The 25,169-nt window shown below is 39.1% G+C and overlaps 4 protein-coding genes and 1 non-coding gene across 8 annotated transcripts; 1 reads left to right on the forward strand and 4 right to left on the reverse strand.

The window, feature by feature from the left end:
- Positions 1–143: 143 nt before the first annotated feature.
- Positions 144–8,925, reverse strand: LOC110935461 (ABC transporter B family member 19). The gene is made up of 9 exons (XM_022177841.2): positions 7,733–8,925; positions 6,589–6,643; positions 6,332–6,507; positions 5,791–5,955; positions 4,825–5,120; positions 4,179–4,495; positions 3,425–3,648; positions 1,234–3,141; positions 144–519 (listed from the first exon to the last, which is right to left on the reverse strand). The coding sequence occupies exons 1-9, from the start codon at positions 8,762–8,764 to the stop codon at positions 172–174; spliced, it is 4,521 nt and encodes a 1,506-aa protein (XP_022033533.2). The 5' UTR covers positions 8,765–8,925; the 3' UTR covers positions 144–171.
- Positions 8,926–9,871: 946 nt separating this feature from the next.
- Positions 9,872–15,479, reverse strand: LOC110935459 (2Fe-2S ferredoxin). 3 transcript variants are annotated; one of them, XM_022177838.2, is made up of 8 exons: positions 15,168–15,362; positions 14,950–15,031; positions 14,799–14,860; positions 14,193–14,257; positions 13,984–14,090; positions 12,783–12,832; positions 12,603–12,685; positions 9,872–10,145 (listed from the first exon to the last, which is right to left on the reverse strand). In XM_022177838.2, the coding sequence occupies exons 1-8, from the start codon at positions 15,183–15,185 to the stop codon at positions 10,031–10,033; spliced, it is 582 nt and encodes a 193-aa protein (XP_022033530.1). In that variant the 5' UTR covers positions 15,186–15,362; the 3' UTR covers positions 9,872–10,030. The 3 variants fall into 3 exon arrangements, with proteins under 3 accessions (XP_022033530.1, XP_035845548.1, XP_035845549.1); XM_035989655.1 differs by lacking the exon at positions 15,168–15,362 and adding an exon at positions 15,369–15,479 and having other exon boundaries at positions 9,905–10,145; XM_035989656.1 differs by having other exon boundaries at positions 9,905–10,145; positions 15,226–15,362.
- A 267-nt stretch (positions 15,480–15,746) lies between these two features.
- On the reverse strand, positions 15,747–17,450 carry LOC110935458 (glutathione S-transferase T3-like). The gene is made up of 2 exons (XM_022177837.2): positions 16,908–17,450; positions 15,747–16,481 (listed from the first exon to the last, which is right to left on the reverse strand). The coding sequence occupies exons 1-2, from the start codon at positions 17,374–17,376 to the stop codon at positions 15,748–15,750; spliced, it is 1,203 nt and encodes a 400-aa protein (XP_022033529.1). The 5' UTR covers positions 17,377–17,450; the 3' UTR covers position 15,747.
- A 274-nt stretch (positions 17,451–17,724) lies between these two features.
- On the reverse strand, positions 17,725–17,797 carry TRNAA-UGC. Its single transcript has one exon. It is a non-coding gene; the product is annotated as a tRNA-Ala (tRNA).
- Positions 17,798–20,814: 3,017 nt separating this feature from the next.
- LOC110935456 (25.3 kDa vesicle transport protein) lies at positions 20,815–24,705 on the forward strand. Of its 2 annotated transcripts, none has more exons than XM_022177835.2 (6): positions 20,815–20,978; positions 21,188–21,398; positions 22,693–22,853; positions 22,942–23,088; positions 24,141–24,217; positions 24,412–24,705. In XM_022177835.2, exons 2-6 carry the CDS (start codon positions 21,211–21,213, stop codon positions 24,493–24,495), a joined length of 657 nt encoding a protein of 218 aa, XP_022033527.1. In that variant the 5' UTR covers positions 20,815–20,978; positions 21,188–21,210; the 3' UTR covers positions 24,496–24,705. The 2 variants fall into 2 exon arrangements, with proteins under 2 accessions (XP_022033527.1, XP_022033528.1); XM_022177836.2 differs by having other exon boundaries at positions 20,834–20,978; positions 21,196–21,398.
- Positions 24,706–25,169: the final 464 nt, after the last annotated feature.

Raw genomic sequence — 25,169 nt, forward strand, 5'->3', positions numbered from 1 at the left:
TAAATGCTCATAGAGACATGGGATAATCTTTCAAAAAAAATTGTTATTATACATAATTATCACAAGAAACATAATATTGCTTACCATAACTAAACATTTAATGATGAAAATAGCTTTAAATGTTATTTACAATACAATTTCTATTAAATAAATAAAAGATTATTATTTCAATTAATCAAAAGCATTAGCTTCAATTTCGGAACGTACAAGGGTAGCATAAACACCATCATAATGACTGGCCATGAGTGTGTCATGAGTTCCATATTCAGACACTTTACCATCTTGGACCACCGCTATAACGGTGGCTTCTCTAATGGTGGAGAGGCGGTGGGCCACGACAATGGTAGTGGTGTGTTTGATGATCTTCCTTAGTGCTTCTTGAACATGCTTCTCGGATTCCAAATCTAGTGCACTTGTGGCCTCGTCGAGTAATAACACCTTTGGTTTCTTCACTATAGCTCGTGCTATTGCTATCCTCTGTTTCTGACCTCCTGATAGTTGAATCCCACTCTCACCAACCTAAAAAGAAATCATACAACATAATTAGTTGAAACAAAAAGAAATCTAATGTTTGGATGTGTTTTTGCAATTGCTACATCATCTATGTGTTAATCGGACACTAGCCACCATATGGGCCAATGGGCCATACAACAAGGCGATACTGGCAGGGGAGGAGCTTAGAGGAGGCCGGACCGGGCCTCTGGCCCGTGCGGTTTTTTCGTCTAGTAGTGTTAAATTTCAGGTTTTCGAGAATTTTTTTAAATGTGTATTGGTTCGGCCCAGGCTGATTTTATCTCCAAAAAACATCGGCCCATGCTGAGTTTTAGGTCAAGATCCGCCACTGGATACTGGGTCATACAAGCCTTATGAGAGAGTTAAGCTAGCTATACGACCCGTATGTGAGGGTGTTTCTCCCACATCATACGGCCAGTATGACTAGACAAGAAATGACTGACGTGACAAGTGATATGACCCATACGACCCGTATTAATCTAACGAATTCTCTTTGATTCAAAGGCTCCTGATATCAGTACATCATTGTTGTGTTAACAAGACACGAGTCCCCATACATGCCGTATAGCAAGGGGATTATGGGTCATAAGGATGCGACCCGTATGAGAAGGTGTTTCCCCACATCATATGGGCGTATGACACTATGACCGACAATAAATTACTGATGTGACAAGTGATATAACCCATACGAACCATCTGAAACCTAAAAGATTTACATACCTCAGTTTCATAACCTTGAGGGAGTCCACAAATAAAATTATGAATATGAGCTTCTTTAGCAGCTTCTTCGACCTCTGACCACGAAGCATTCGGGTTCCCAAATCTAATATTCTCCCGAATCGTACCAGCAAACAATGCAGGCTCCTGACTCACCAAACCCATTTGCATCCGGAGCCATTTCACATCAAGATCCCTCAAATCCACCCCACCCATCAACACCCTTCCTCGAATCGGATCATAAAACCGTTGCAACAACCATATAACCGTCGATTTCCCGGACCCACTTCCACCCACAACTGCCACAAAGGTCCCACCTTTCACCTTCAAACAAAAATCTTTCAACACACCCACATCAGGCCTTGATGGGTAAGCAAAACTCACCATCTTAAACTCCAAATCAAACGCCTTTGATCCCTCAATTCTTGACCCTTTTCCTCTAATTAACGGAACCCGGTTCAAGATTTCGAAAACGTTCGGAATTGCAGAAGATGCCATTGAAGTATCTGGAGCAAGTCCCGCCAATTGACCAACTGAAAACGAACTCAAAACCAGAATCAAGAAAATCTTGTACACATCTCCAAATTGGGTGTACCCTGTTTTCACAAGGTGGGCCCCAAAGAACAAAACTAGAGTGTAAGCTGAGTACATTGCGCCTTGTGATAACCCTAATGCGATTCCTGTGATTTGTGATCTTTTTATGGAAGTTGATTTGGGTTTGGATAAAGATTGGTTGAAAGATTGGACAATCTTTTCTTGGGTTGCAAATGTTGCTACTGTTCTGATGTTTGATACTGCACCAGATGCTATGGTACTTGCTTTGTCGTAAAAACGGTTGTCGAGGTTCGAACCGAGGTTGACTATTAAGCTGAAGTAGCTAGCTCCGAGCGTGAACGGTGTGACCAAAGTAGCCAAAACGGCTAGCCTCCATTGGATGTAAAAGGAGACGGTAAGACCGACAGCGGCTGAGCTTAAACCCATGAACAGAACAGAGTATCTGTCGCCAAGGATTGACCGAAAGGTTGTGCAGTCGATGGATAGTTTCGAGACAAGTGACCCGCTTGAGTTCTGGTCCTGGTCAAACCAACCGGGCTCTTGATTTAGTATAGAACGAAAGAGGGAATTGCGAACCCGTTTGGTGAGTTTAGTACCAGCCCAGCCACAGAACCCTTGTTGCCCTGTCATGGTTAGAATGCACCCGAACCCGAGCCCGGCTATTGCCAGACAGATGTACCCGACATCCTTTTTTAACTTAGATTTGTCGGGATTAAAATAGACTTTAAGCGCTTGTCCTAGAAGTAATGGAAATAGTGAGAGGATTACACCTGCGAGCATACCGAAGATTAAACCAAGAAGCAAAAGACCAGCTTCCGGTTTTTGTAACTTCCATACTTGACTAATCTTGTATGATTTCACTTTGGTCAACTTTTCTGGTTCTAATCGGTTCACCTCGTGAACGGATTTCATGTACCCGGATACTGATATGTCATATACATGATTTTGTTTCAGAAGATCGAAATTACCAGATGTTTCTTGGTTTACGCCTGTTTTACCCTGTTTGGATACAGGGTCGTTTGACGATATAGCTTCGGATGCAAGTTTAATCAACGAATAGTAGGCTCCTTGTTGTGCCACGAGCTTATTATGGTCACCTGTTTCAACAACAGATCCTTGCTCAAGAACAACGATTGTTTCTGCGTTCTTGACAGTTGCCAGCCTGTGAGCAATGACGATTGTCGTTCTCCCTTTCGAGATTCCGTCAATCGCTTGTTGAACAAGCGACTCTGACGTGGGGTCCAAGGCACTTGTGGGTTCATCTAAAAGAAGGATCTTGGGATCTTTGATCATTGCACGAGCTAACGCAATGCGTTGCTTCTGACCCCCTGACAATTGGGTTCCTTTCTCCCCCACCTGTTACATAAAGTTATTTACTTTGATCATCCAACCTCTAATAAGCATGGGCGAAGCTTTTAAGGGGCGGGAGGGGGCGGCCAACCCCCCGAACTTTTCACCCAGTAGTGGAGAGTATGTAGTTTTCGTATATAAATTTATGGGTACATACGTTTTCGACCCCCCGGTTTTATAGAAATTTTTAGGCCCGGTGACTTCCCCCCCCCCCCCCCCGGTCGGAAATCTCAAGATTCGCCACTGCTAATAAGCGGTTTAAAAACGCAACAATGAAAATGTTATGAACCTGGGTATCATAGCCTTGTGGTAGGTCACTGATGAATTTATGTGCATTCACAGCAATGCAAGCATCAATGGCTTCTTTCTTTGTCGCATTCTCTTTCCCCATTAAAATATTTTCGAGAATCGTGTCCGCAAAGAGGACCGGCTCTTGACCCACCATCCCCATCTGACTTCTTAGCCATTTCACTTGTAAACTCCTTATATCTTGACCATCAAGCAATATCAACCCTATGAAAAAAAATATACACCATATAATGATCCAAACGCGAAAAATGTGTTGGACCGTGTACCGACCCTAAACAGTCAGTTGAGATAGTTCATCTTCACGTATAAAGGCGGAATCAATATATGCGAAGTAACACAGCTTTTCCTTTTCAATTCCTTCTCTTCTATTGCTTTCTAAAGTGAATTTGACAGAGTTTCACACCTAGAACACACACACAGTTTCGCTTCAAAGTACATCAACAACCCACAGTGTTTCGCTTCAAGTGACTATTTATAGTCTATGTGGTTCCGCTTATACGGCATGTCCGTATAAGCGAAACTATCTCCTAAACCACACAAGCGAAACCTTTTTGACACATAAGCGAAACCTTTTGTTCAACCAAGCGAAACCTTTATATAAAACCTAATTTTGACATTCTAGACCCTATGTTGACCTATCTTGACCTAAGACTTCATGTAGACGTAGTCAACAGACATTCCATGCATCAACAAAATGTCATATAAGAACCTAGAATAAAGACTAAAGAGCATACCTTCATTAGGATCATAAAATCTCTCTAAAAGAGCAAAGATGGTAGATTTCCCCGCTCCACTAGCACCGACTAGCGCTGAAATTTTTTGAGATGGAATCACCAAATTTAGAGAATTCAGAATCGGGATACTCTTGCGGGACGGGTACGCAAAGGAAACATTTTTGAGCTCCAATCTTCCGCGTACACTCTTAAGTTTTCTTCCTATAGTGCTATAAGGATCAATGGCTGGGATTCTGTCTATAACTTCAAACACTCTACTAGCTGCTACAGTCCCTTGTGCAAATTGAGCAAAGTATGATAGAGATAACGCCAAACCCCTATAAATAAATTACGTGCATTATGCGCGAATTCAGCAAATGTACATAGCGCGACACTAACCATTGGGTGTCAGCCCAATGGCCACCAGCCCGCATTCTAACCCGGAGGTGGCGGGTTCGAGTCTTGCTCGTTCCCAATGCCCCTACGGTAGCGGATTTACCCCCAGACTCAGGCTTGCTGGGTGGCGGTCTGCGAGGTGGGATCACCTCGGCGGCGGTTGGGAGGACCGTGGAATATCCCCCCCCCCTACATAGCGCGACACTGCCCTAAAATTAATGTATGATTATGGTTACAAAAAAAATACTTATATGATTATTTAATATATTACCTGCCGCCAACATTGACACCAAAGAAGCAAGCAATGGCTGCACCACCGGATAATTCGTTTCTTGAAACCAAAATTGATCCATACCAGAAAGCTAACGCCCATGTCGAATAACTAACCAGATATATTACACCGATTCCTATTCCCTTTGCAAAACCAAGTTTCTTTCCAACCGGGACCGATTCGTCCAATACTGCATCATATCTTGCTGCTACATTCTCTTCTGCCACAAACGAAAACACCGTCCTGATACAACTTATCGCTTGTTCTGCTATGCTACCAGCTTTCTTGTAAGAATTCTGTAACAATTTAATGAAAACAAATCAAATTACAGTCTATAAATGATTTTAAAGAAACAATCTTTTTTCGAAAGTTTATATATTAACTATCACATGAGATGTCATAGCATATAAACTCTATATACTAAAATGACAAATAACACACCATATCAGTAACTAAACATAACTTTTTTGCTAAAATCAAATCTGGATTCAATTTGATTTACGCCCCACTAGCGGTATGCTCATATAATGTATATATGTGTGGGCGCTTGGAGGGCAAAAGTGAAAGTGCACTAATTTTAACGTTATTTTACTAATTTTGTGAAAATAACGTTAAAAGAGGGGATGGTTAATCATGCATCATGTGGTGGCGTTGGTAGCCGAAAGACAAGGGATACATGCACTAATCGGCGTTTGTCTCAATTGCTGAGTGTTATGTGCCTTATGTCCAAGGCTTGATGCAAAACTACTATCGAGCCGGGGTCTCATTGGAAGCAGCCTCTCTATTCCTACGGGGTAGAGGTAAGGCTGTCTACATCTCACCCTCCTCAGACCCTACCTTAGCTTTGCTATTGGTGGGATATATCATATACTGAGTATGATGATGATGATGATGATGATGATGATGTTTCAATTTGATGCATAATTAAAAGTTGTTGATTTACATGAACTTGAAGTGTGTGTTTACCACTTCTTTTGTAGCAAGGCCAACATAGACCGCCTTATAAGCAACGCCGCAGAACATTGTTAGAGGAGTGACAGCAAAAACCGCAAGAGAAACCTTCCAAGATTTTAAAAAACCAACGGTGTAGCCACAGATGAAGGTAAATATGTGATAAATGAAGTGTGCCATCTGCATATACACAATCAAACACTCACAAATTAATCATTCACTAAATTATAAAAATTAAAATTATATATGAAAGAGTAAATTACGATTTTAGCCCCTGTGGTTATATCACTTTTACCCTTTTAGCCCAAAAAGGAATCTTTTAACATCTAAGCCCCCAACGTCTTTTTTTCTAACCCTTTTGGCCCCTAACACTAACCCCATCCATTTAATTTTAGGGGCCAAAAGGGTTAGAAAAATAGACGTTGGGGGCCAAAAGGGTTAAAAAAAAAAGACGTTGGGGGCTCAGATGTTAAAAGATTCCTTTTTAGGCTAAAAAGGTAAAAGTGATATTATCACAGGGGCCTAAATCGTAATTTACTCTATATGAAATTAATACCTTGTCCCCCATAACTTCTTGAATTTGAGCAACATCACTTGAGATTCCATGCATGATATCACTTGTACTAATGTCTGTGTCAAAGAAGCTCACATCTTGTCTTAGAACTGCCCTTAGGTACTTGGTTCTTATTCTATGAGCTGATCGCTCGCCCACTAATCGCCAACAAGCAATCTCTGTACGTTAATCATAATTATTATAAAATCATTCCTGTACTTAATAAGAAAATCGACCCCACTAAGATATATCGAGCTTACGTAAATAGGCTCCAATTACAACTATTCCTGCTAATCCCGCCATAAGCACACATACCTGAGGTCCATATCCCACAAAAGAAAACGTTAGATCAGATCGATGAATGCGCATAACTAAATAATATTTACAGATGCTAACCAACTTTTATAAATTTTATTGACAAAAGAGTTAATTACTGTGAATGTTAATCAACATGAGGTATTTTGTGACAGACTGGGTCTTGTTGATCTCTTTAAACCAGTTGAATGAAGGGGGGATGTTAAAAACATTATTGGGCTTATAGTTTATCTTTCATTCATCTGGTTGGGTTCATATTGGGCCTATACAAGTGGGCTTATGTTGGTTGTTATAGTCTGTTATTGTTGTTACAAGTTGTTATATTAAAGCCTATTAATAACAAATATCTCGAGGGTGTTTTGTGTAAATACAGGGACTGTTCTGTTCGTTTACTTAAAGATGTGGACTGATCTGGAAGTGCTGAAGTTTCATCATATATAAAGCTTTGTTACTTCATTATTGGTGTAGTAGTTGAAGTCATCTTCTCTCTCTTGTTCATCTGCTCCGATTAGGGTTTCTTGTAGTTTGGTTGTGAATGTCTCTCACCTGTATCTGAGAGTTCATTCTTTGGTTGATTTGTATTTTCTTGTTGATGATCATCTGTTGATGATCATCTTTGTACAGTTTGTATCTTGTACTGTTGATCTTATATTTGTAAGATCAACTGGGTAATTGGGGGGTAAATTCCTTTGGGTTGGTTAAATAAGATTTTGTCACTGTTTTTCTGTCGCTATTACTTGTGTTATTTTTGTTATTGTTGATTCATAAAACTTTACGTGGTTTGTCAAAAATCACTATTTCAGTCCATTAGTTTAAAAATTGCGATTTCAGTCCCTGTGGTTTCGCCTTCGTAATCATTTCAGTCCACCTCGTAACCATTTCAGTCCCTGTACTAACAGAATAAATGGATTGAAATTGTTACGAAAGTGAAACCACAGGGACTGAAATGGTTACGAAAGTGAAACCACAGGGACTGAAATCGCAATTTTTAAACTAATGGACTGAAATAGTGATTTTTGACAAACCACAGGGACGAAAACAGTAATTAACTCATTGACAAAATCTCCGAAAAGATGTATAAAGAATTACCTTTCTTACATCTCTTATCATCTCATCCTTGTCATTGTCTAAAGCAATCTTATTGACAAAATCTCCAAAAAGATAAGAGTACCACGGTAGAGACCCTCCGTTTATCAAAGCACCCAAACAACCAATTATTATAAGAAACATATCCAGTTTTGTCGAATACTTGAACAAACCGAAAATCCCGACACTTTTCTGTGGTGCAACTTCATCTTCGTCCTCATCATCATAATCCTCTCCCTCCTGCACATAACTATAAAAATACTGAGGAGTGCGAGACATGCGAGACATTTGTCCATCATCGTCGTAGCCATGGATGATATCATGATGATCATAACTTCTAAAGGAAATCCCGTTACGAGGACTGTTATCACCATCAACATACGCACGCGAAACAGAATACCAACGAGGATCTTGTTTGTTTTTTCTTACTGTATCCTCTATGCCATCATCGTCTTCATCGACAACAACGTATTCGTCGGATTTTTTAGTAGTAAAAGTTCCCATTCTTGCAAAAGTAGGTGATTGTAGGTAACCACCAATGAATGAAGTACTATGTGGTGGTTGATGACTGGCTTCATGGCTTTGTAGCTCGATTCTACCGGGCGACAAAACATTTGAATATTCGTAGTACGGATTAGTAAAGTTACGAAAACTAACATCACCACCGGAAATACCCGAAACATAATAGTCCTTAGCTGCCTGGCGAAACACACGGCTTCCGGGTGTTTTAATAGGTGAAGGTGAGGATGGTGGTATGGTCCATGGGCTCAATGCAGCACCAAGCGCGTTGCCATGGTTGGCTGGAACAGGTTCAGCCTGCCATGAAATCTCGGCTTGCCATGAACGGTCATTGTCGGAGGCAAAAGGAGTGGTTGGAGGTACAGGTTTATAACGGGTTCTTTGTGAATTTGGGAATGGGTACGTTCGAGGGCTGGAGAAGGAGCGAGGAGGTGACTGGACGGGAGTTGTGTGGTGTGGTCGGGAACTAGCGGCAGAGCCAGCGCCACGGTATATTTCAAAGAAAGATTCCGCCATCGTAGAAAGAGTTTGCTGACATACAGAATGCACTCAAGAACAGAAGCTGTTCAGTCTTTTTACTTCTTGATTGCTGTTCTTGTTTTATTTCAAAAATGGTCAACAAAAGATTTTATTAAAAAGTTATATTTTTGCCGGCTTTGATGGAAGATATTCTTTTAATATTTTGACATGAATGGAAGTGATTGGCCTGCCCCCATTAAAAAAAATTATATGTTAAAGTACATAGTACTATATATATATATATATATATATATATATATATATATATATATATATATCTTTTGATACACCAAGTGTCAGCTGGTAGAGTAAGCATGCAAAAATGGTTATGTTTTGGTCAAACATATATTGTGAGAAACTATAGAATTAAAGAAAAACCAAACACAAAAGTCAAAAGGCAGAGGTCAAGATCACCAGCAATATGCCAAATGGCACTCTTTTTAACTCTAATGGTCATTTTACTTCAATAAAGTCCTTAAAACTAGGGGTGCAAACGAGCCGAGCGGCTCGCGAGCTACTCGAGATCGGCTCGAGAAAAAGATCGAAACAAGTCGAGCCTTATCGAGCCCGAGCTGAGCTTGAGCCTCAAAACAAAGCTCGTTTGTTTATCGAGCCCGAGCTCGAGCCTCACATGTGAAGCTCGTTAGGTTCGTTGAGCCTTATCGAGCTTTAGTGTAAACGAGCCGAGTCGAGCCGAGCTTATTTAAACTTGTTTACAAGCCGACTTCGAACCTAAAAATAAGCTTATTTAGTAAACTAGCCCGAGCCCGAGCTTTACTTATCGAGCTCGCAAGCCTAAAAAGTCTATTATTTATATTGTTTTTATTTAATATACTAATTAATAGATATAAACGAGCCGAGCTCGAGCCCGAGCCCGAGCTCTCATAAGTTAATCGAGCTCGAGCCCGAGCTCTCATAAGTTAATTGAGCTCGAGCCTGGCCGAGCTCGGGCTCGGCTCGTCTCGTTTGCACCCCTACTTAAAACTAATCAAACAATATGCAAAGATGAAAAGCAGTTTCACTAAAATTTTCAATCACTATAGGTTCTTCTGTAGCACCTCAATTTGATTTAAAAAATGATAATAATACCAACAAGACGATATTAAAAACAAAAATATATAAATAAATATTTTAGAGTTTTACAACACGCAGAGGCGTGTTTGTCTATTTAGTAAAACCACAATTATGCAAACATCTTGTATAAACCAAAATTTCATGCTTATTGTACTCATAACATTTCAGTCTTTTTATAAATGAGTATTTCTAGTGTGGTTTTGGTTTGAAACCATCAACAGCAAAGTTTCTAGTGGCGGCAGGGAGGGCTAACCGCAGTCCATCAAGTTCAGGTTTTGCAATTACTTGACAGCCCAAACGTGACCTGCATAAAACAGACGTTTATGAGATCCTGATTAGATAATAATATGAGAGTTAAATGCCCGGATAGTCCCTGTGGTTTGACATTTTGTCACCTTTAGTCCCTAACTTTCTAAAATTACAGCTATAGTCCCCAAGTTTTTCAATTTCGTTCCCGGATGGTCCCTGGCGCGGATGGAGGTTAGTCTTTTCAGTTAAGTGGGTGTGAAATGACCTATATACCCTCACTATTAAAAAAATAAACTTTAAATCAATAATCACATTCAATCCAAACACACCTCTTCTTCCTCATATTCAGATTCATCTTCAATCCAAACACCCCTCTTCTTCCTAATTCTTTACCACCACCACCATCTCCACCTTTCACCACCACCACCACCATCCACGTTTCACCACCGTACCCCACCCTGCACTCCGAATTGCCACTACCCGTTATTCTGGCAAGCACTTCAAAAGTGTATAAGTGTATGTTGAGAGGTGGTTCTGAATTTCTGGTGGGTGCTTTCATGATTGTCAAACAAAATTAAGAATTCGAATCTGTGACGTTTCTTTTTTCCTTTTCTTTTAGAAATTCTTCGATTGGTTCTTAGTGGCTGCTTTCATGATTGTCAAACAAAATTCAAATGAAATAATTAACAAAAGAGAAAAATGCCCGGATAGTCCCTGTGGTTTCACCTTTTTTCACCTATAGTCCCTATCTTTCTAAAACTACTTGAATAGTCCCTGTGGTTTTTCGTTTTGTTCTCGGATAGTCCCTGGGTCCAACTTCAGTTACTTTTCTCTGTTAAAATGATGTGAAATGACAAAAATACCCTTTCAGTTTGTTTTTCACCTATAGTCCCTATCTTTATCACTCCCTTTTGTTTTTAGAACCCTAATTCTCATATGTACAGACATATGACAGCCAACACCCTCATCATCTCTCCCTCACCCTCACTTTCTTTCTCTCTCTCTCTCTCTCACTAAAAACCACCACCACTGTCACCTTCACTGCATGTAATCCGAAGCTGACCCGAAAACTAAGTTGAACCGAACCTGAACCTGAAAATGAGACCCAAGATGAATCTGAATCGAGCCAAACCCATTTGATGTTGAACGAGCCTAACCTGAACAAATTCACCATCAAAACCATCGCCGTCACAGGCTCTGTCGCGCTGCCGTGACCCCACCGCCGCCATAACTGCACCACCGCACCACTGCCTGTTCACCACCGAGCACCACCGCCGCTGTAGACGGCGGCGGCGCCGCCGTTAATTCCAGCCGTCGACCACCGGTATCCTCTGACATCTCTCATCGCGTCTCTCTCTCTCTCTCCGTCGATCCATCCACGGATCTCCTTCTTTTCGTTCTTTTGCTCTCGTTTCTCGCCGGCTGTAGGTGTGGTCGGGACTTGTGTGGTTGTCGGAATTACGAGGATCGGAGGGGGGGGGGTGTCTAAGGTGTCGAGGGGTGTGTGGGTGACCGGAGATGGTCGGAGCTGTTGCCGGAGCTCCTTTACTCGGCTGGAGATGCGAAGATGGAGAGGGTATCTGGTCAATTTGTATGTGTGTGTTCCTTGTATGGTGAAGAAGAAGCACCTCCTTTGTGTGCAGTAGAAATCGACAGAGAGGGATGAGGGAGATGAAGGGTCAGTTCTTTCATGAAGAAGATGCCCGGGTAGTCCCTGTGGTTTGGCCTTTTAAGGAAAGGGTATTTTTGTCATTTCACACCCTCTTAACACCCACTTAACAGAGAAAAGTAACTGAAGTTAGACCCAGGGACTATCCGAGAACAAAACGGAAAACCACAGGGACTATTCAAGTAGTTTTAGAAAGATAGGGACTATAGGTGAAAAAAGGTGAAACCACAGGGACTATCCGGGCATTTTTCTCTTAACAAAATAAGACCACTGATCACTACAAATATACACTTTGTATATGGTTATATATATAAAAATTATTATCATCGTCACCGATATTTAAATCTTACGTAATCTTCAATGGGTCCGTGACCTCATACGTAAGGTCAACATGTCGGTATACACTTGAAGTGGTCGCCAGAATAACGCGTAGCGGCAATTCGGAGTGAAGGGTGGGATACGGTGGTGAAAGCTGGATGGTGGTGGTGGTGAAAGGTGGAGATGGTGGTGGTGGTGAAGAATTAGGAAGAAGAGGTGTGTTTGGATTGAAGATGAAATATGAGGAAGAAGAGGTGTGTTTGGATTAAAGGTGGTTATTGATTTAAAGTTTATTTTTTAATAGTAAGGGTATTAGGTCATTTCACACCCACTTAACTGAAAAGACTAACCTCCATTCGCGCCAAGGACCATCCGAGAACGAAATTGAAAAACTTGAGGACTATAGCTGTAATTTTAGAAAGTTAGGGACTAAAGGTGAAAAAAGGCCAAACCACAGGGACTATCCGGGCATTTAACTCATAATATGATATTGATTACATTAATATTAAAGGGCAAACAACTCACGTTTCTGTTAGCCCAAAAGCAAGATCAAGCATGTCATTTTCCTCATCTGTTGGTTCCTCAAGTTTATTGTAGTGCTCCACATCCTAATCAACGGCGATAATACTTGGTTAATCTCTAAATCATAAAATGATGTTATCTAAAAAATAATTTTATGTCGAAAGAGTCATGTTTGTGGCGTACCATCACGATCACATGACACGTGGAACACGCAAGTGATCCTTCACATGCTCCTGTAATAAGATGTAAATTTATTAGTAAATGATAAACGAAAGAAAAGTTGTCCCTCTAAATTTAAGCTATGCAGTTAATAAAATATCGGATATCGGTCAAGGACCGATTATTTGAGTTATAGGTAATTTTAGTATCATGCAGAATTTTTATATATATAGCAATTTAACACTTAGAGGGTGTTCGGGGTTGAGTTTTGAAGGAGATTTTTAGATTATTGAGTTTTGAAATCATAAATAATCAGTTTTGAGTGTTTGGGTAAAAAAATTAAAAAAATTGATTATTTGCGTTTAGAAAGTTACAAAACGCAGTTTTCCAAAAATTGATTATTTGCGTTTAGAAAAGGATTTTCACTTGTTTTTTTTTAAATATATATTTGCCAAACACTCAAATAGTTGATTATCTGATTATTGTGATATCAAGCAACATAATCAAATCCAAACACTATCTTTCAACATCACGTTTTGTTACAGTTAGTTATCTGATTCTGATTATTCAAAACGCATAATCTATTTTCAAAACTCAACCCCAAACACCCTCTTAACAATTCAGTGATATATCAGTTATATCCGTCAAATATCGGTGATATATCGGTTATATAGGTGCAATATCGGTCAATATCGCGGTACAGATATTCTAACCGATGTTTGACACCGATATTTTACATGGGGACTGATAACCGATATATCACTGATATTAACTGCATAGCATTTAAGGGACTGCTTGTTTTGCATTTGAAAGTGATTAATCCAAGTCGCACATAATCAGTTTCTAGCACTTTGGTACAGAGAAACGGATTATTTAGTTTTCGATAATCGGTACAAATTAGTCACAGCAAAACTTGTTCTGATTATTAAGGGGCCATTTTACATGATTACATGTAAATCCTTAAATAACCGTAATTTGTCTAAGACCGACCATTATCTTACTATCACAACTTCAAACATAAGAAGCACATGCACATCCGAACGCTGTCTCAAACAGATCGTTTTGTTACAGTTTACTATTTGAATCTGATTATTCTATTTTACATAATCACTATTAAAATGAAATGCCAAACACCACCATGTGAATACCAAACACTAAGGTGCAACAAAACTGGATAGCTAGAAATCTTAGAAGTTAGAGAAAAAATGTGACTTGACATATTTACCCTCAAGCTCTATGTCGTTTTGATGGGCTGCTTCTAACATTGACATTCCAATAGGGACCTTGATCTGGGTCTCCTCTCCATCTTTGTCCACAAATGTCACAGAGATCCTGAAGACTTGCAAAAAATTAATTAAATAAGGGGGCATCTGAGTTATAATTTTCCTTTTCACCAATCGTATTTTCATTTTAATAGCAAAGAATACTACTCACTTTTCCTTTTCTTCATTCCCGCCATCTGCACTGCTAGTAGCTGTCGTAGAGTATAACTCACCATCCTAACAAAAACGATTCATGTTAAAGTAATGAAGAGACATCAATTCAAGTTCACACACAAAACAATTATTAAAACGAAACATTATTGGAAGTCTTTTGAATAAATGACATAATACAAGATATTCTTCGACGGTCAAGCATGGAACCAACTAGTTTGCTATACTATCCCTAAGGCTGGAGAGTGTGGGATAAATCCCCTAGGGGCTTTATCACGCCACGCCACGTCACATCCACGTCAGACAGTGGGCTTTAAGGCCCCTTCCCTTAACTTGCAGGGTGTGGGATAAAGCCCTCTATTAAACAAAATTAAAAAAAAAAAAAGATTTCATTGGTTGAAAAGAGGTGGGCCCCACCTGCACCCCCCTTTTCTTCCGTTAACACAGTGGCGAGAGACCCATGGCGCCCCCCTTTAAATTGGTCGCTATCAGTGGTGAGGTGGCGGGGTGGCGCCCTCCCACACCCTCCGGCCTAATAACATGGAATGAAGCTTGCACAGAGAAGAATATACTAAAAACTAACCAGCAGAAAAAGATTATGTACTACCTGAACACACGGTTTCCTTGGTGTAATCGTTGCAGGGGCTACGAACTTTGAAAAGTGCGAAACTGGAGACAATTGGAAACAGAATATGTTTTTATTTAAGAGTATAATGATTGCGCGCCCACTGCGAACAACAGAATTAAGAAAAACAAACCTCTGGATAGCCCTTTGATAGCCTGAGCTCCAAGTTGCAAAGATTTAGAAGCAAGCATGATACTTTCACAGACCAAGCAAACCTTAAGAATGAACAAGACAAATTAGAAGTTATAATTGAGGAAACAAATTAACAATCTTTGTTATTGGCTTTTCATTTTCAATATTCATCCTAGTTCAAGACTAATCCTGGAGGTGAACTGAGACATTTTCTGGGACCTTTGTTCTCAGAGGCATTTGATCGAACACATTGTGGGCACAGAAAATACAAACTTACAAAGACTTTTTGGTACAGAGATCTGACAACCCAAGTGAAGGAACTCAAAAGAAAGAATTTCAAACCGTAAATTGAGCTAACAGTAGCCAACAAAAAACAGTAAAACACAGAGAACAGGAAAGGTTGGGGCTGAAAGAACGAACCTTTAATTAGTTCAAATGGTTGCTATCGGGTTAAAGGGTCAGTTAGACTCGAGAGAGATCGAGGGGTTGGGGGGGTTAATGGTAGAACCGACCTATTAGACCATGTGTAGTCATAAAGCCCTCAAAGGGGCGTTATGCGCCATGTGGCATGCCACGTCAGCAAATGGGCTTTATGGGGCTTTATGCAATTTGGGGCCGTAGTCATAAAGCCCCTGTGTAATCATTACTCTTTTTTCATTTTTAATTTTTTAATTCATTTTGTAAGTTTTTTAAAAATAAAATTCATTTCATTAAATAAAAAAAAGTACAATAAAATAAAATAAAAAAAACATGAAACTAGAAAAAAAACATTAAACTAGCATAAAAAAAAAATACACAATCAAAGATTATATTTTTTTTCAATCCGCTCCTTTTGAGCCAACGCCATTTTCAAAGCTTTTCCCGTTAAGTGGTCATGCGGTTTGGAGTAGAAGTCAAAGTCGTTAGCCCATTGTCGATCCCGCATAATCTCCGTAACTTTTTCGTTCTCCTCCAAACGTTTGTTACCGAGTTCGTGTATGTCTTGAAGCCGCTTGTTTATCTCCGAAAATGCGTGACTCATATCCGTTCCCATAGACATCGACGAGGACTCGGGTTTTTTCGGCCGGCTTTTTCTTCCGGGCGGTCTTGGTAGCTCCTCCACCGGCTCGTCATCCGGAATATCCTCGTCCAAGCCGATGTTTCGAGCGTCGGAGGTTGGCGTTTCGGGTTCACCGGACTCGTTTGTTTTGGACCTCTTTGATGGCCGTGTATTTCCCGAACGACCACTAGGAGTAGTTACGACGGCCCATTTGGGGCTATGGCGAAGGATTTGCCAACACTTCATGTACGGGAAATGGCCATTAGCCTCCGTATACTCGACCAATGCCTCTTGCGTAATGTCTTCATCGCTACTTCCACTTTTCCATCCGGAATACAAGCGTTGGTACACGGTTTGAAAGTTTGTGCACCTCTTGTTTATATCGGTCCACTTCCCCGATATAGAGTCCGGTAGGCGGTATTCTCCCCTACCCATGAGCTCGAAAAAGATTTCTCGTACTCGGTTCCAAAATACGGTTTTACTTTGATTGTTTGCTACACACAAAACAATATTAAATGTTAGCTCAAAATATAAAAAATATAATCTGGAAATAATAAAAAACAGAAAAAAAAATAAAAAACAGAAAGTAAATAAAAACAGAAAATAAAATCTGGAAATAATAAAAAACAGAAAAAAAAAATAAAAAACAGAAAGTAAATAAAAACAGAAAATAAAACTGGAAATAATAAAAAACAGAAAAAAAAACATAAAATAATGAACATAAAATAATAAAACAGAAAATAAAAAAAAACTGACAATAAAAAAACAGAAAAAAAATTTAAAAACAGAAAATAAATAACCGAAAATAAAAAAAACAGAAAAAAAAAATATAAAAAACAGAAAAAAAAATATAAAAAACAGAAAAAAAAATATAAAAACAGAAAAAAAAATATAAAAACAGAAAAAAAAAATAAAAATACCTATGACCGGGTCCTCCGAAACATCGATGAAAGCGCGGGTTAACGCATACTCCTCTTCGGGCTCCCACGTTTGCACATTTTTTTTCGTTCGGGTGTTGGTTTCAACTTTCTTTTTATGTGCCCGTTTTGCTTTTCCTTTTCCTTTTTGCGTCTCCGGTTGCGTATCCGGTACCTCGGGTTGCGTCTCCGGAACAACATCGGGTTCGCGTAGTGGGGAGCCGAACGCTTGAGCCGACCCAAACGCTTGAGACGACCCCATCCCATCCATGTTTTGACTTGGGTTCCACCCGTAGAGATTAGGGTCCCATGATAGCGGTTGGTTCAAAAGATTCATGAACCCGGGACTTTGTTGATTGTAGTCGAGAAAACCGGAGCCGAAAGGATTGGGTCTAGTGGGAACCGGTGCCACGGGACGAGTAGGATTGCCACTAGATCGCGGAGGAATGAAGCCCCGGTTGAATGGATTCATTGTATAAAATATGAAGAATTGTAAAAAAAATTTGGGAGAGATGAGAGTTTGAAGGTGTGTGGTAAAAAATTTGGGAGAGATGAGATTGATTTAAAGGAAAGTTGAAAATAAAATGAATTTTTTTTTTTTTTTAAGGAAAATGACCGTTACAAACGGTCAAAAAAATTCAAATATTTTGTCTTCACGCCGCTATGTTTATCGCGCCGGTAAAAAAATTTGGAACATAGCGCCCAGGGGGGCGGTGTTCCAGGCGCTTTAATGGCGCTATGTTGGGCTAAAGCGCCCCATTACAGGTGACCTTAATAAAAGGACTCATCTTGACGGCGTAAATAAAAATAAAAAGAAATTTGGAGATGCGGGGTATCGAACCCCGTACCTCTCGCATGCAAAGCGAGCGCTCTACCATGTGAGCTACATCCCCTGTTGCTGGATTATAGCATATATCTCTAATTAACAGGTCACCGTTTCAAAAGATATGATGCGTTTAGATGGTAATCTTGGTAATAAATTATACATTAAAGCTTGGTGTTATGTGTCGCAACCCCCGTTCCCTAATAACCTGGGATCGGGCGGCTGTGACCAGTTACGGTGATATTTTGTTTTTGTCTAATTTTGACAGCGAAAATTTCAACAGGACTGTAGTTAGGAAATTTTTATCAGAGTAAAATACCATTTTTCATAATATTAAACATATGGGATAAAACCAAAGTTTTCAGTATACACATTTTCATGGGAATAAATCCTATTTTTATTTAATAAAAACATCTATTTCTTTTAGATAACTTTATTGCCACTTTTCCAAGCCTTCAGTGCTATCCAGCTTGCTTCTATTTGGCTTTCATATTTTGTTACCTGAAACGCGTATAAAAACATTTTGTCAGTGAGAAATACTGGTGAGTGAATCCCAGTTTAATCAAGTTTAAATAAAAACCATTGTACAGTATTGAGGGCGGTCTCGCAATTACATTTGTTTTCAAGTCATACCAATTACTAGGGGTGTGCAAAAAACCGAATTAACCGAGCCATAACCGAATTAACCGACAAAACCGAACCAAATAAAAAACCGGTGGGTCGGTTAATGACTTTTTTGAAAACCGAAAGTAGCGGGTCGGTTATGGTTATCATTTTTTCCATACCCACCATAACCGAACCGAACCGACATGTAATAATCTTTGTAGAATTTAGGACTTTTCACCATATTTTTAATACTTGATGTTTTTAACTAAATATTTTTAGTACTTATGGGTTTTTCATTTCATTTTGTGGTTTTTGTTGAATTATTATTTGAATTTATGGAATGTATCATGTCACTTTATTTGAATGTTCAATAATAATTGGTATTAATCTTATAGATTATATGTATTTTTTAATACTATGTAATATACTAATATATACAAATATGCAATAACAATTTATTCCATGTTAAAAAATTAAACTATTTTTAGTTAAACTAAATACACGGTTAACCACCCATAACCGACCCGCTATAACCATCAAAACCGAATAACCATAACCACCATAACCGGTCGGTTATGGTTATGGTTATCCAATAACCGACATCGCGGTTATGGTTATGGTTTTTGGTCAAAACCGACCCAAACCGACCCATGCACACCCCTACCAATTACCACCCACGGTACTGTCAGACCCGACTTGTGGAAATGTTACCCCTCGCAAGACATTAACAAACTTTGTATACAAAACCCCAACATACCGACGATAATTGTATCCTTACAAATACTCAATAACTGTTTAATATATAAATAATTGTGTGAGGTTTTGTAATAATAATTTACAAAAAAAAGATTACTCACATTGCTGTCTTAGGTTTTCAGTAAGGATTTTCTGGGAATAATCTATACATTACACAAATGCACATGTGCTAGTATAATAACTCATTTTAACATTAGTAATACCCTCCCCGAGACGGCATTCCAACAACTACGTCGGGCAGTACCACGACAGCCGTTACGGAACCCTACATCAATCAGGCAGAGTATCTAATACGTATCCAGGGGTTATGATACTTACAAAGAAGCAGAACTTCGTTATTTAGGGGGATATTATACCCGAGTATAGCTTCTACTATCAGAAAATTCGAGTGAGAGAGAAAGATGTGAGCGATTTGAGACTGAAGCCCGAACTCCCATTATATAAGGCCTGATTTGACTTTTCTCACGGCCCGCGTAGTAGGTCAGGTAGGGTTTAGCTCATCCGGGTCATCGGCTAGCTTCGCCACGATGATAACACGTGTCATCACCGGGTGTTGCCGCGTTTTCGATCGCTCGCGGCCCGTGTAGGCTCAAGGGGTGGCTTACGAGCCCCACGATAGCCCCAAAGATTTCATTTTTAATTAATTTTAATAATATTAAAGGTATTCAGGTTTTTGTAACAGGATGTTGAATGCCAAGTCTAACGTTAACGGGTGGATAAATTCATTCCCAAGTGATTCAAGAAACATTGGCAAATTCTTTCTATGAATAGGTATGATATGTTTCATAGCAATTTTTTTATGTGTTTAACTTTGTTGGCATACCTAATACACATTCTTGATTAGACTCTTTACTTTAGACGTTTGAGATGACTTTTAATAAGCAACCACACCTATTTTAATTTGTAACTTATGCATTTTTGTTGTTTTGTGCAATATGTTATTAGACCTTATGCGGAACTGCGTTGCTCCGTTGATTCATTATTTCCATATCGTTTGCCCAGTTGGTGCATATTTCAGATTCACACGTCAGCCTAGGATGAGTGTGCCGGAGTTGATTACATCATGGTAAGCTTACTACTTATCGTTTTTTTATTAGTTGTTTTTTCTTATGTTAACAACTAATTAATTATTAATTATAAGTCAACTGATACACACAATTCCAAGACAGCTAGTGTTTTTTTATGTATCAACCGATGGGTGTAACACCTAATTATGCCATTTTTTGTCATGGGCATGTAACCGGATGAAAACAACGGTGGAAAAAGCCGCTACCATAAAACAAAACCATGATGCTTGTGCAGTACATAAAAATTCGGCTGGGTTTCTTATCTTTGGCAAAGCATTATGCTTATAGTTGTAATAGGGGTAGACAAACAACTTTATTACTTTATATTGTATTAAATTTTAATATCAAAGTAGGGGTGTAGCCCGGATTTTTTTCTTACGGATTCGGAAATTTTTGAGAGATGGACAACGAATTCTCTATCACTAATTTTCAGCCTTTTCTATCTGATCCGGTTAAGCTGTTCAGATCGGATCATATAATAAAAAACACCTAGGTTGGAAAGGAGAAGGTATTGGATTCAAGTCACACAGACGACGGGAAATTAAAGAAATTAACCGTTCAAAAAAAAATATAATAAAAAATAATAAAAATCAAATTAAAATGCATACAATTAATAAAAAAAGTCATTTTATATTAAAAGTAAATAAATAAATAATTTGGGAAAAATACGGTATAGGTATTCTGCGTTTCTTCGTGGAGTCATTCTTTGTTTCTATTTCCGTTTCTTCTGTATCCCCCCAATTTATCCATCGCCAAAACCCTATTTCGCTTTTGAATCCGTAAATCATCATCATACGCATGATAACCACTTGAATTTCTCAGGTAATCTTCTTATTCCTTATCGTTTTTCCAATTACAGCCACCTAATTCAAGTTTGGCATCACTATATTCAAGATCTAGATGCTATTTCATCCGATGAAGGTCTAATTATCCCCCAATGTATTTGCCGTTAGGTTTATTTTGAATCATGATTTAAGATTATTGATCTGTTATGTTAAACATTGTGGAGAGATGTTGTTTATGTGATTTAGAGTGACAGCTTCATAAAGTAAAGATGGTGAAGCTGACGATGATTGCACGTGTCACTGATGGTCTTCCGTTAGCTGAGGGACTTGATGATGGCCGTGATGTGCAGGATGCAGAGTTCTACAAACAGCAAGTTAAAGCTTTGTTTAAGAATCTTTCAAGGGGGCACAATGATGCCTCAAGGATGTCTGTTGAAACCGGACCTTATGTTTTTCAGTATCCTGCATTTCCCCTAATTTGTTTCATAACATCATTATGTATGTGTGTGTGTGTGTGTTTTATCGTAAAATGCATCTCGATTTACGCATTTTAAACATAGTTGTTAGGCTACACGGTATGGTGATGGTCCTCCCTTGGAGGATGGTCCGCCACGTAAGCGCCACGTAGGATGGGCATGAGGATGGGGCAAAGAGGATGGAGGTGTGGAAATGGGGGATATATATTGTATGTATAGGGGTGTGTGAGTGGGGGGGGGATAATTTTTGTCATCTAGTGAGCGTCCCCAACGTCCAGAACTCGACGCCAAGGACGAAGCCGGAGGGGGGCGGGATGGTGTTGGACCGGCGCCGGGCCGAGGACGGAGGGGGACGACCCCCCATACCGTGTAGCCTTAAAGGCACACTCAAGGCGCAAAGGGTGAGCCTTGGGCCTAGACACAAGATGCTTAAAAAGTGTGGACCTGAGATAGGAAAGGCTGCATAGTGTAAACATCCATTTTTTGAGGTTCTAGACATGTTATTTAGGCTTGTTTAGAGCTAGTTTAGTCTGGTTCCAGGCCATTATTGGCTGTTTCAGACCAGTTTGCTTGGAATTTGCTTAATTTTGTTGTAAGCTTTAGGATCTGATCGGAATCTCGCCAGATTCTGATCGAAATCTTGATGGCAGCCAGACATTTTCCCTGCGCCTCGCCCACACGCCTGAAGGGCTTTTGACAACATAGATTTTGAAGTCTAAACCAGTAAACCATATCGATATTCTCCTTTGGATATACTCAAGGTTCTTTAACTTATGTTTCCAGTATCCTGCATTGGCCCTAAATTTATATATGTATATGTCTGTGTGTGTGTGTGGTTGTTTATTTTATCCTATGTTGTCAAGGCACATAGGGCTATCCTGAAGCCTAGGCGCTATGCGCCCAAAAAAGGGAGGGCTTTTTAAGCTAGGCACATAGCATATAATATCATTTTTAGGGGTTTTAGACACATTTTAGGCTTGTTTAGTTATAGTTTAGGGATAGTTTAGGCTGTTTTAGGTTGATTCCAGCCTTTTTCAGGGCTGATAAAAACAATTTGGCGGGAAATCGCTCCGAGCCCGCATCTGAGAGCCTGAAACCGTGCCTTTCAGGGCAAAGTGCAGATGGTGTGCTGAGCTGCACTTCAGCGCTTTTGACAACTTAGGTTTTATCATAAAATGCATCTCGATTGAACTATGCGTCTTGATTTACACAATCTAAACCATATGGATGTTTTCTTTTGGATACACCCTAGCTTCCTTTAACTTATGTTATCAGCTATATCATTGAAGGACGGGTTTGTTATTTAACAATGTGTGATCGTGCTTATCCAAAGAAACTTGCGTTCCAATATCTTGAAGATCTTAAGAACGAATTTGAGCGTGGTTATGGAAATCAAATTGAAACTGCAGCAAGACCGTATGCTTTCATAAAATTCGGTAAGATATTACATGTTCTTAATTTCATTTGCTTGTTTTCTTATTATGGTATTGTACTAAAATCCGCTTTCTTTCGTTTGTTGAATAGATACATTTATACAGAGGACTAAGAAACTGTACCAGGACACAAGAACTCAGAGGAACATTACTAAGTTGAATGATGAACTTTATGAAGTTCACCAAATAATGACTCGTAATGTACAAGAAGTTCTTGGTGTTGGTGAAAAATTGGACCGTAAGTTTTTTCTCTTATTTCTTCGTTTTTAATTAATAGTAAAATACTCATTAAATTAAACTAATATGTGCTTTGCATCTTTAACCATGATGTTTAGTTTCTGATTATCTGGTATGTTACTTATCATAAATCATAAGATGGTATAAAAATGCGCAAAAGGTATTGTTTTTCCCAAAGTAAAAAAAAACGGATACGAGTTTCGAGGCGTTTTCCCTTCGCCTCACGAGGCGTAAGCCTCGAGGCGAACCGAGGTGTAAGCCCGAGGCCGAATTAAAAAATAAATATAAATATTATATATCTTATAAAAATAGTAAAACTAACTAAATTCATCATCAAATTCATCAAAATAATCATAAACACACATAAAAAAAGAGTTAAAAGTCATAAATTGCTTGAAATTGACACAAAAACTCAAAAACTTCTAAAACAAATATCAAAAACCCCTGAGGCGCACCTGAGGCGCAGCTTTTTTAGCGCCTCAGCCCCTCTGAGGCACACATACGGTCTAAACCCCCTGAGGCGCGCCTTAGAATCGTTTTTTTGCCGTTTCGCCTTGAGGTGCGCCTCAAGGCGCACGCCGGCCTCAACCGTTTTTTAAAACCATGGTTTTTCCCATGTGACACATGGTCCTGAAATTAGTTTGAGGAAGTGTTATCATAGTTGTCAATGGTGGTCGCTATGGTTGCTACAACAAATAGCGTAGCGTATAGGTCAAAGGTCACTATAGGGTATATAGCCATAAATAGCGGGGTTTCAGTTTGATTTTTTTTAATTTTAAAATATAATTAGCAATTAAATATAGCTATAAAATAGCTGTATTTTAGGTTTTTGTTAAATATATATGTAAAATAGCGCATATACCAGGGTATTTTGATGTACATATAAAAAAACTTAACTTTTTTTCTAGTGTATCACTATTTATAAAATAGTGCCCGCTATTTGTCGCTATTCGCTATGTAGCATATAGGTACCTTATCACTATTTGATCGCTATTCGCCATTAACAACTATGAGTGTTATTAATTGAGATTGTTGAACTTTATACTTATGCAGAGGTCAGTCAAATGTCAAGCCGCTTAACATCAGAATCTCGCGTATATGCTGATAAAGCAAGAGATCTAAACCGCCAGGTTGGTTTGTTTAAATTACAACAAAATATATAAACATATTGTTGAAAATTAAACGTATCTTTCAGTATTTTTAGCTGCATTCTTTGTATTCTCATAAAAAAAAACCTAATCTTGATTAGAAATTGGCTGAAAACAGTTGAACGTTTTTTAAATTTGTTCAAAATTATCCAGCTGAAAGTTTTTGTCAACTGCAGGCTTTTATCAAGAAATGGGCTCCTGTTGCAATTGTTCTTGGGGTTGTTATTCTACTGTTTTGGGCCAGAAAGAAGATATACTGATTATGGCTTGGTCTGTTTCATAGGAATATGATTCTATTTGTCCCGGTTCCGGTTACAGAGTTTTAAGTTAATTTTCCTTGCACCCCCTGCACTTTAGTTATGCTATCCATCTGCACCTTCAACTTGAAATTTTTGTTTATGTGCCTTTTCTACATTTAAACAAGTTTAATCCGCCAAATAGCAATTAAAATCTTGACAAACTCTTACTTCTGTGTTGGTGTTTACATCTTATCTATGTATTATAAAGTAAATTACACGAATCGTCCTATAGTATGTTGAAATTTCAGCTTTCGTGCTTATGTTCTAGAAAATACAACTACAGGATGGATGTCTGTTAAAAGAATGTAGCGTAAGTCTAGTCATACAACATCGCAGTCTTTCGTTGACAACTAAGGGTGTAAACAAGCCCAGAGACTCGAGAGCTACTTGTGATCGGCTCGATTAAAAGCTCGAACGAGTCGAGCCTTAACGAGCCCGAGCCCGAGCTCGAGCCTGAAATAGAGCTCGTTTTGTTATCGAGCCCGAGTTCGAGCCTGAAATACAAAGCTTGTTTAGGCTCGCGAGCCCAAACGAGCCCAAACAATATTTTTATTTATATATATATATATTATATTAGTAATGATGATAACATTGATGAGCCGAGCTAGAGCCGAGCTTTGGCTCGTTTAAGCGAT

Source organism: Helianthus annuus, chromosome 4, assembly GCF_002127325.2.
Source record: "Helianthus annuus cultivar XRQ/B chromosome 4, HanXRQr2.0-SUNRISE, whole genome shotgun sequence".
In the NCBI taxonomy this organism is placed as follows: domain Eukaryota; kingdom Viridiplantae; phylum Streptophyta; class Magnoliopsida; order Asterales; family Asteraceae; genus Helianthus; species Helianthus annuus.

Excerpts from the sequence above, each read along its gene's own strand:
- LOC110935458 (XM_022177837.2), bottom strand. The coding sequence starts at position 17,376 with ATGAATCCATTCAACCGGGGCTTCATTCCTCCGCGATCTAGTGGCAAT. Across the intron at positions 16,482-16,907 it reads TTCGGAGGACCCGGTCATAG|CAAACAATCAAAGTAAAACC; the intron begins GTATTTTTATTT and ends TTTTGTGTGTAG.
- LOC110935459 (XM_022177838.2), bottom strand. Across the intron at positions 12,833-13,983 it reads AAACGACATAGAGCTTGAGG|GAGCATGTGAAGGATCACTT; the intron begins GTAAATATGTCA and ends ATCTTATTACAG. Across the intron at positions 10,146-12,602 it reads GCTTTTGGGCTAACAGAAAC|GTCACGTTTGGGCTGTCAAG; the intron begins GTGAGTTGTTTG and ends TGTTTTATGCAG.
- LOC110935461 (XM_022177841.2), bottom strand. The coding sequence starts at position 8,764 with ATGGCGGAATCTTTCTTTGAAATATACCGTGGCGCTGGCTCTGCCGCT. Across the intron at positions 5,956-6,331 it reads AAGAAGTTATGGGGGACAAG|ATGGCACACTTCATTTATCA; the intron begins GTATTAATTTCA and ends GTGTATATGCAG. Across the intron at positions 4,496-4,824 it reads GGTGTCAATGTTGGCGGCAG|GGGTTTGGCGTTATCTCTAT; the intron begins GTAATATATTAA and ends ATTTATTTATAG.
- LOC110935456 (XM_022177835.2), top strand. The coding sequence starts at position 21,211 with ATGGTGAAGCTGACGATGATTGCACGTGTCACTGATGGTCTTCCGTTA. Across the intron at positions 21,399-22,692 it reads ACCGGACCTTATGTTTTTCA|CTATATCATTGAAGGACGGG; the intron begins GTATCCTGCATT and ends TTATGTTATCAG. Across the intron at positions 23,089-24,140 it reads TGTTGGTGAAAAATTGGACC|AGGTCAGTCAAATGTCAAGC; the intron begins GTAAGTTTTTTC and ends ATACTTATGCAG.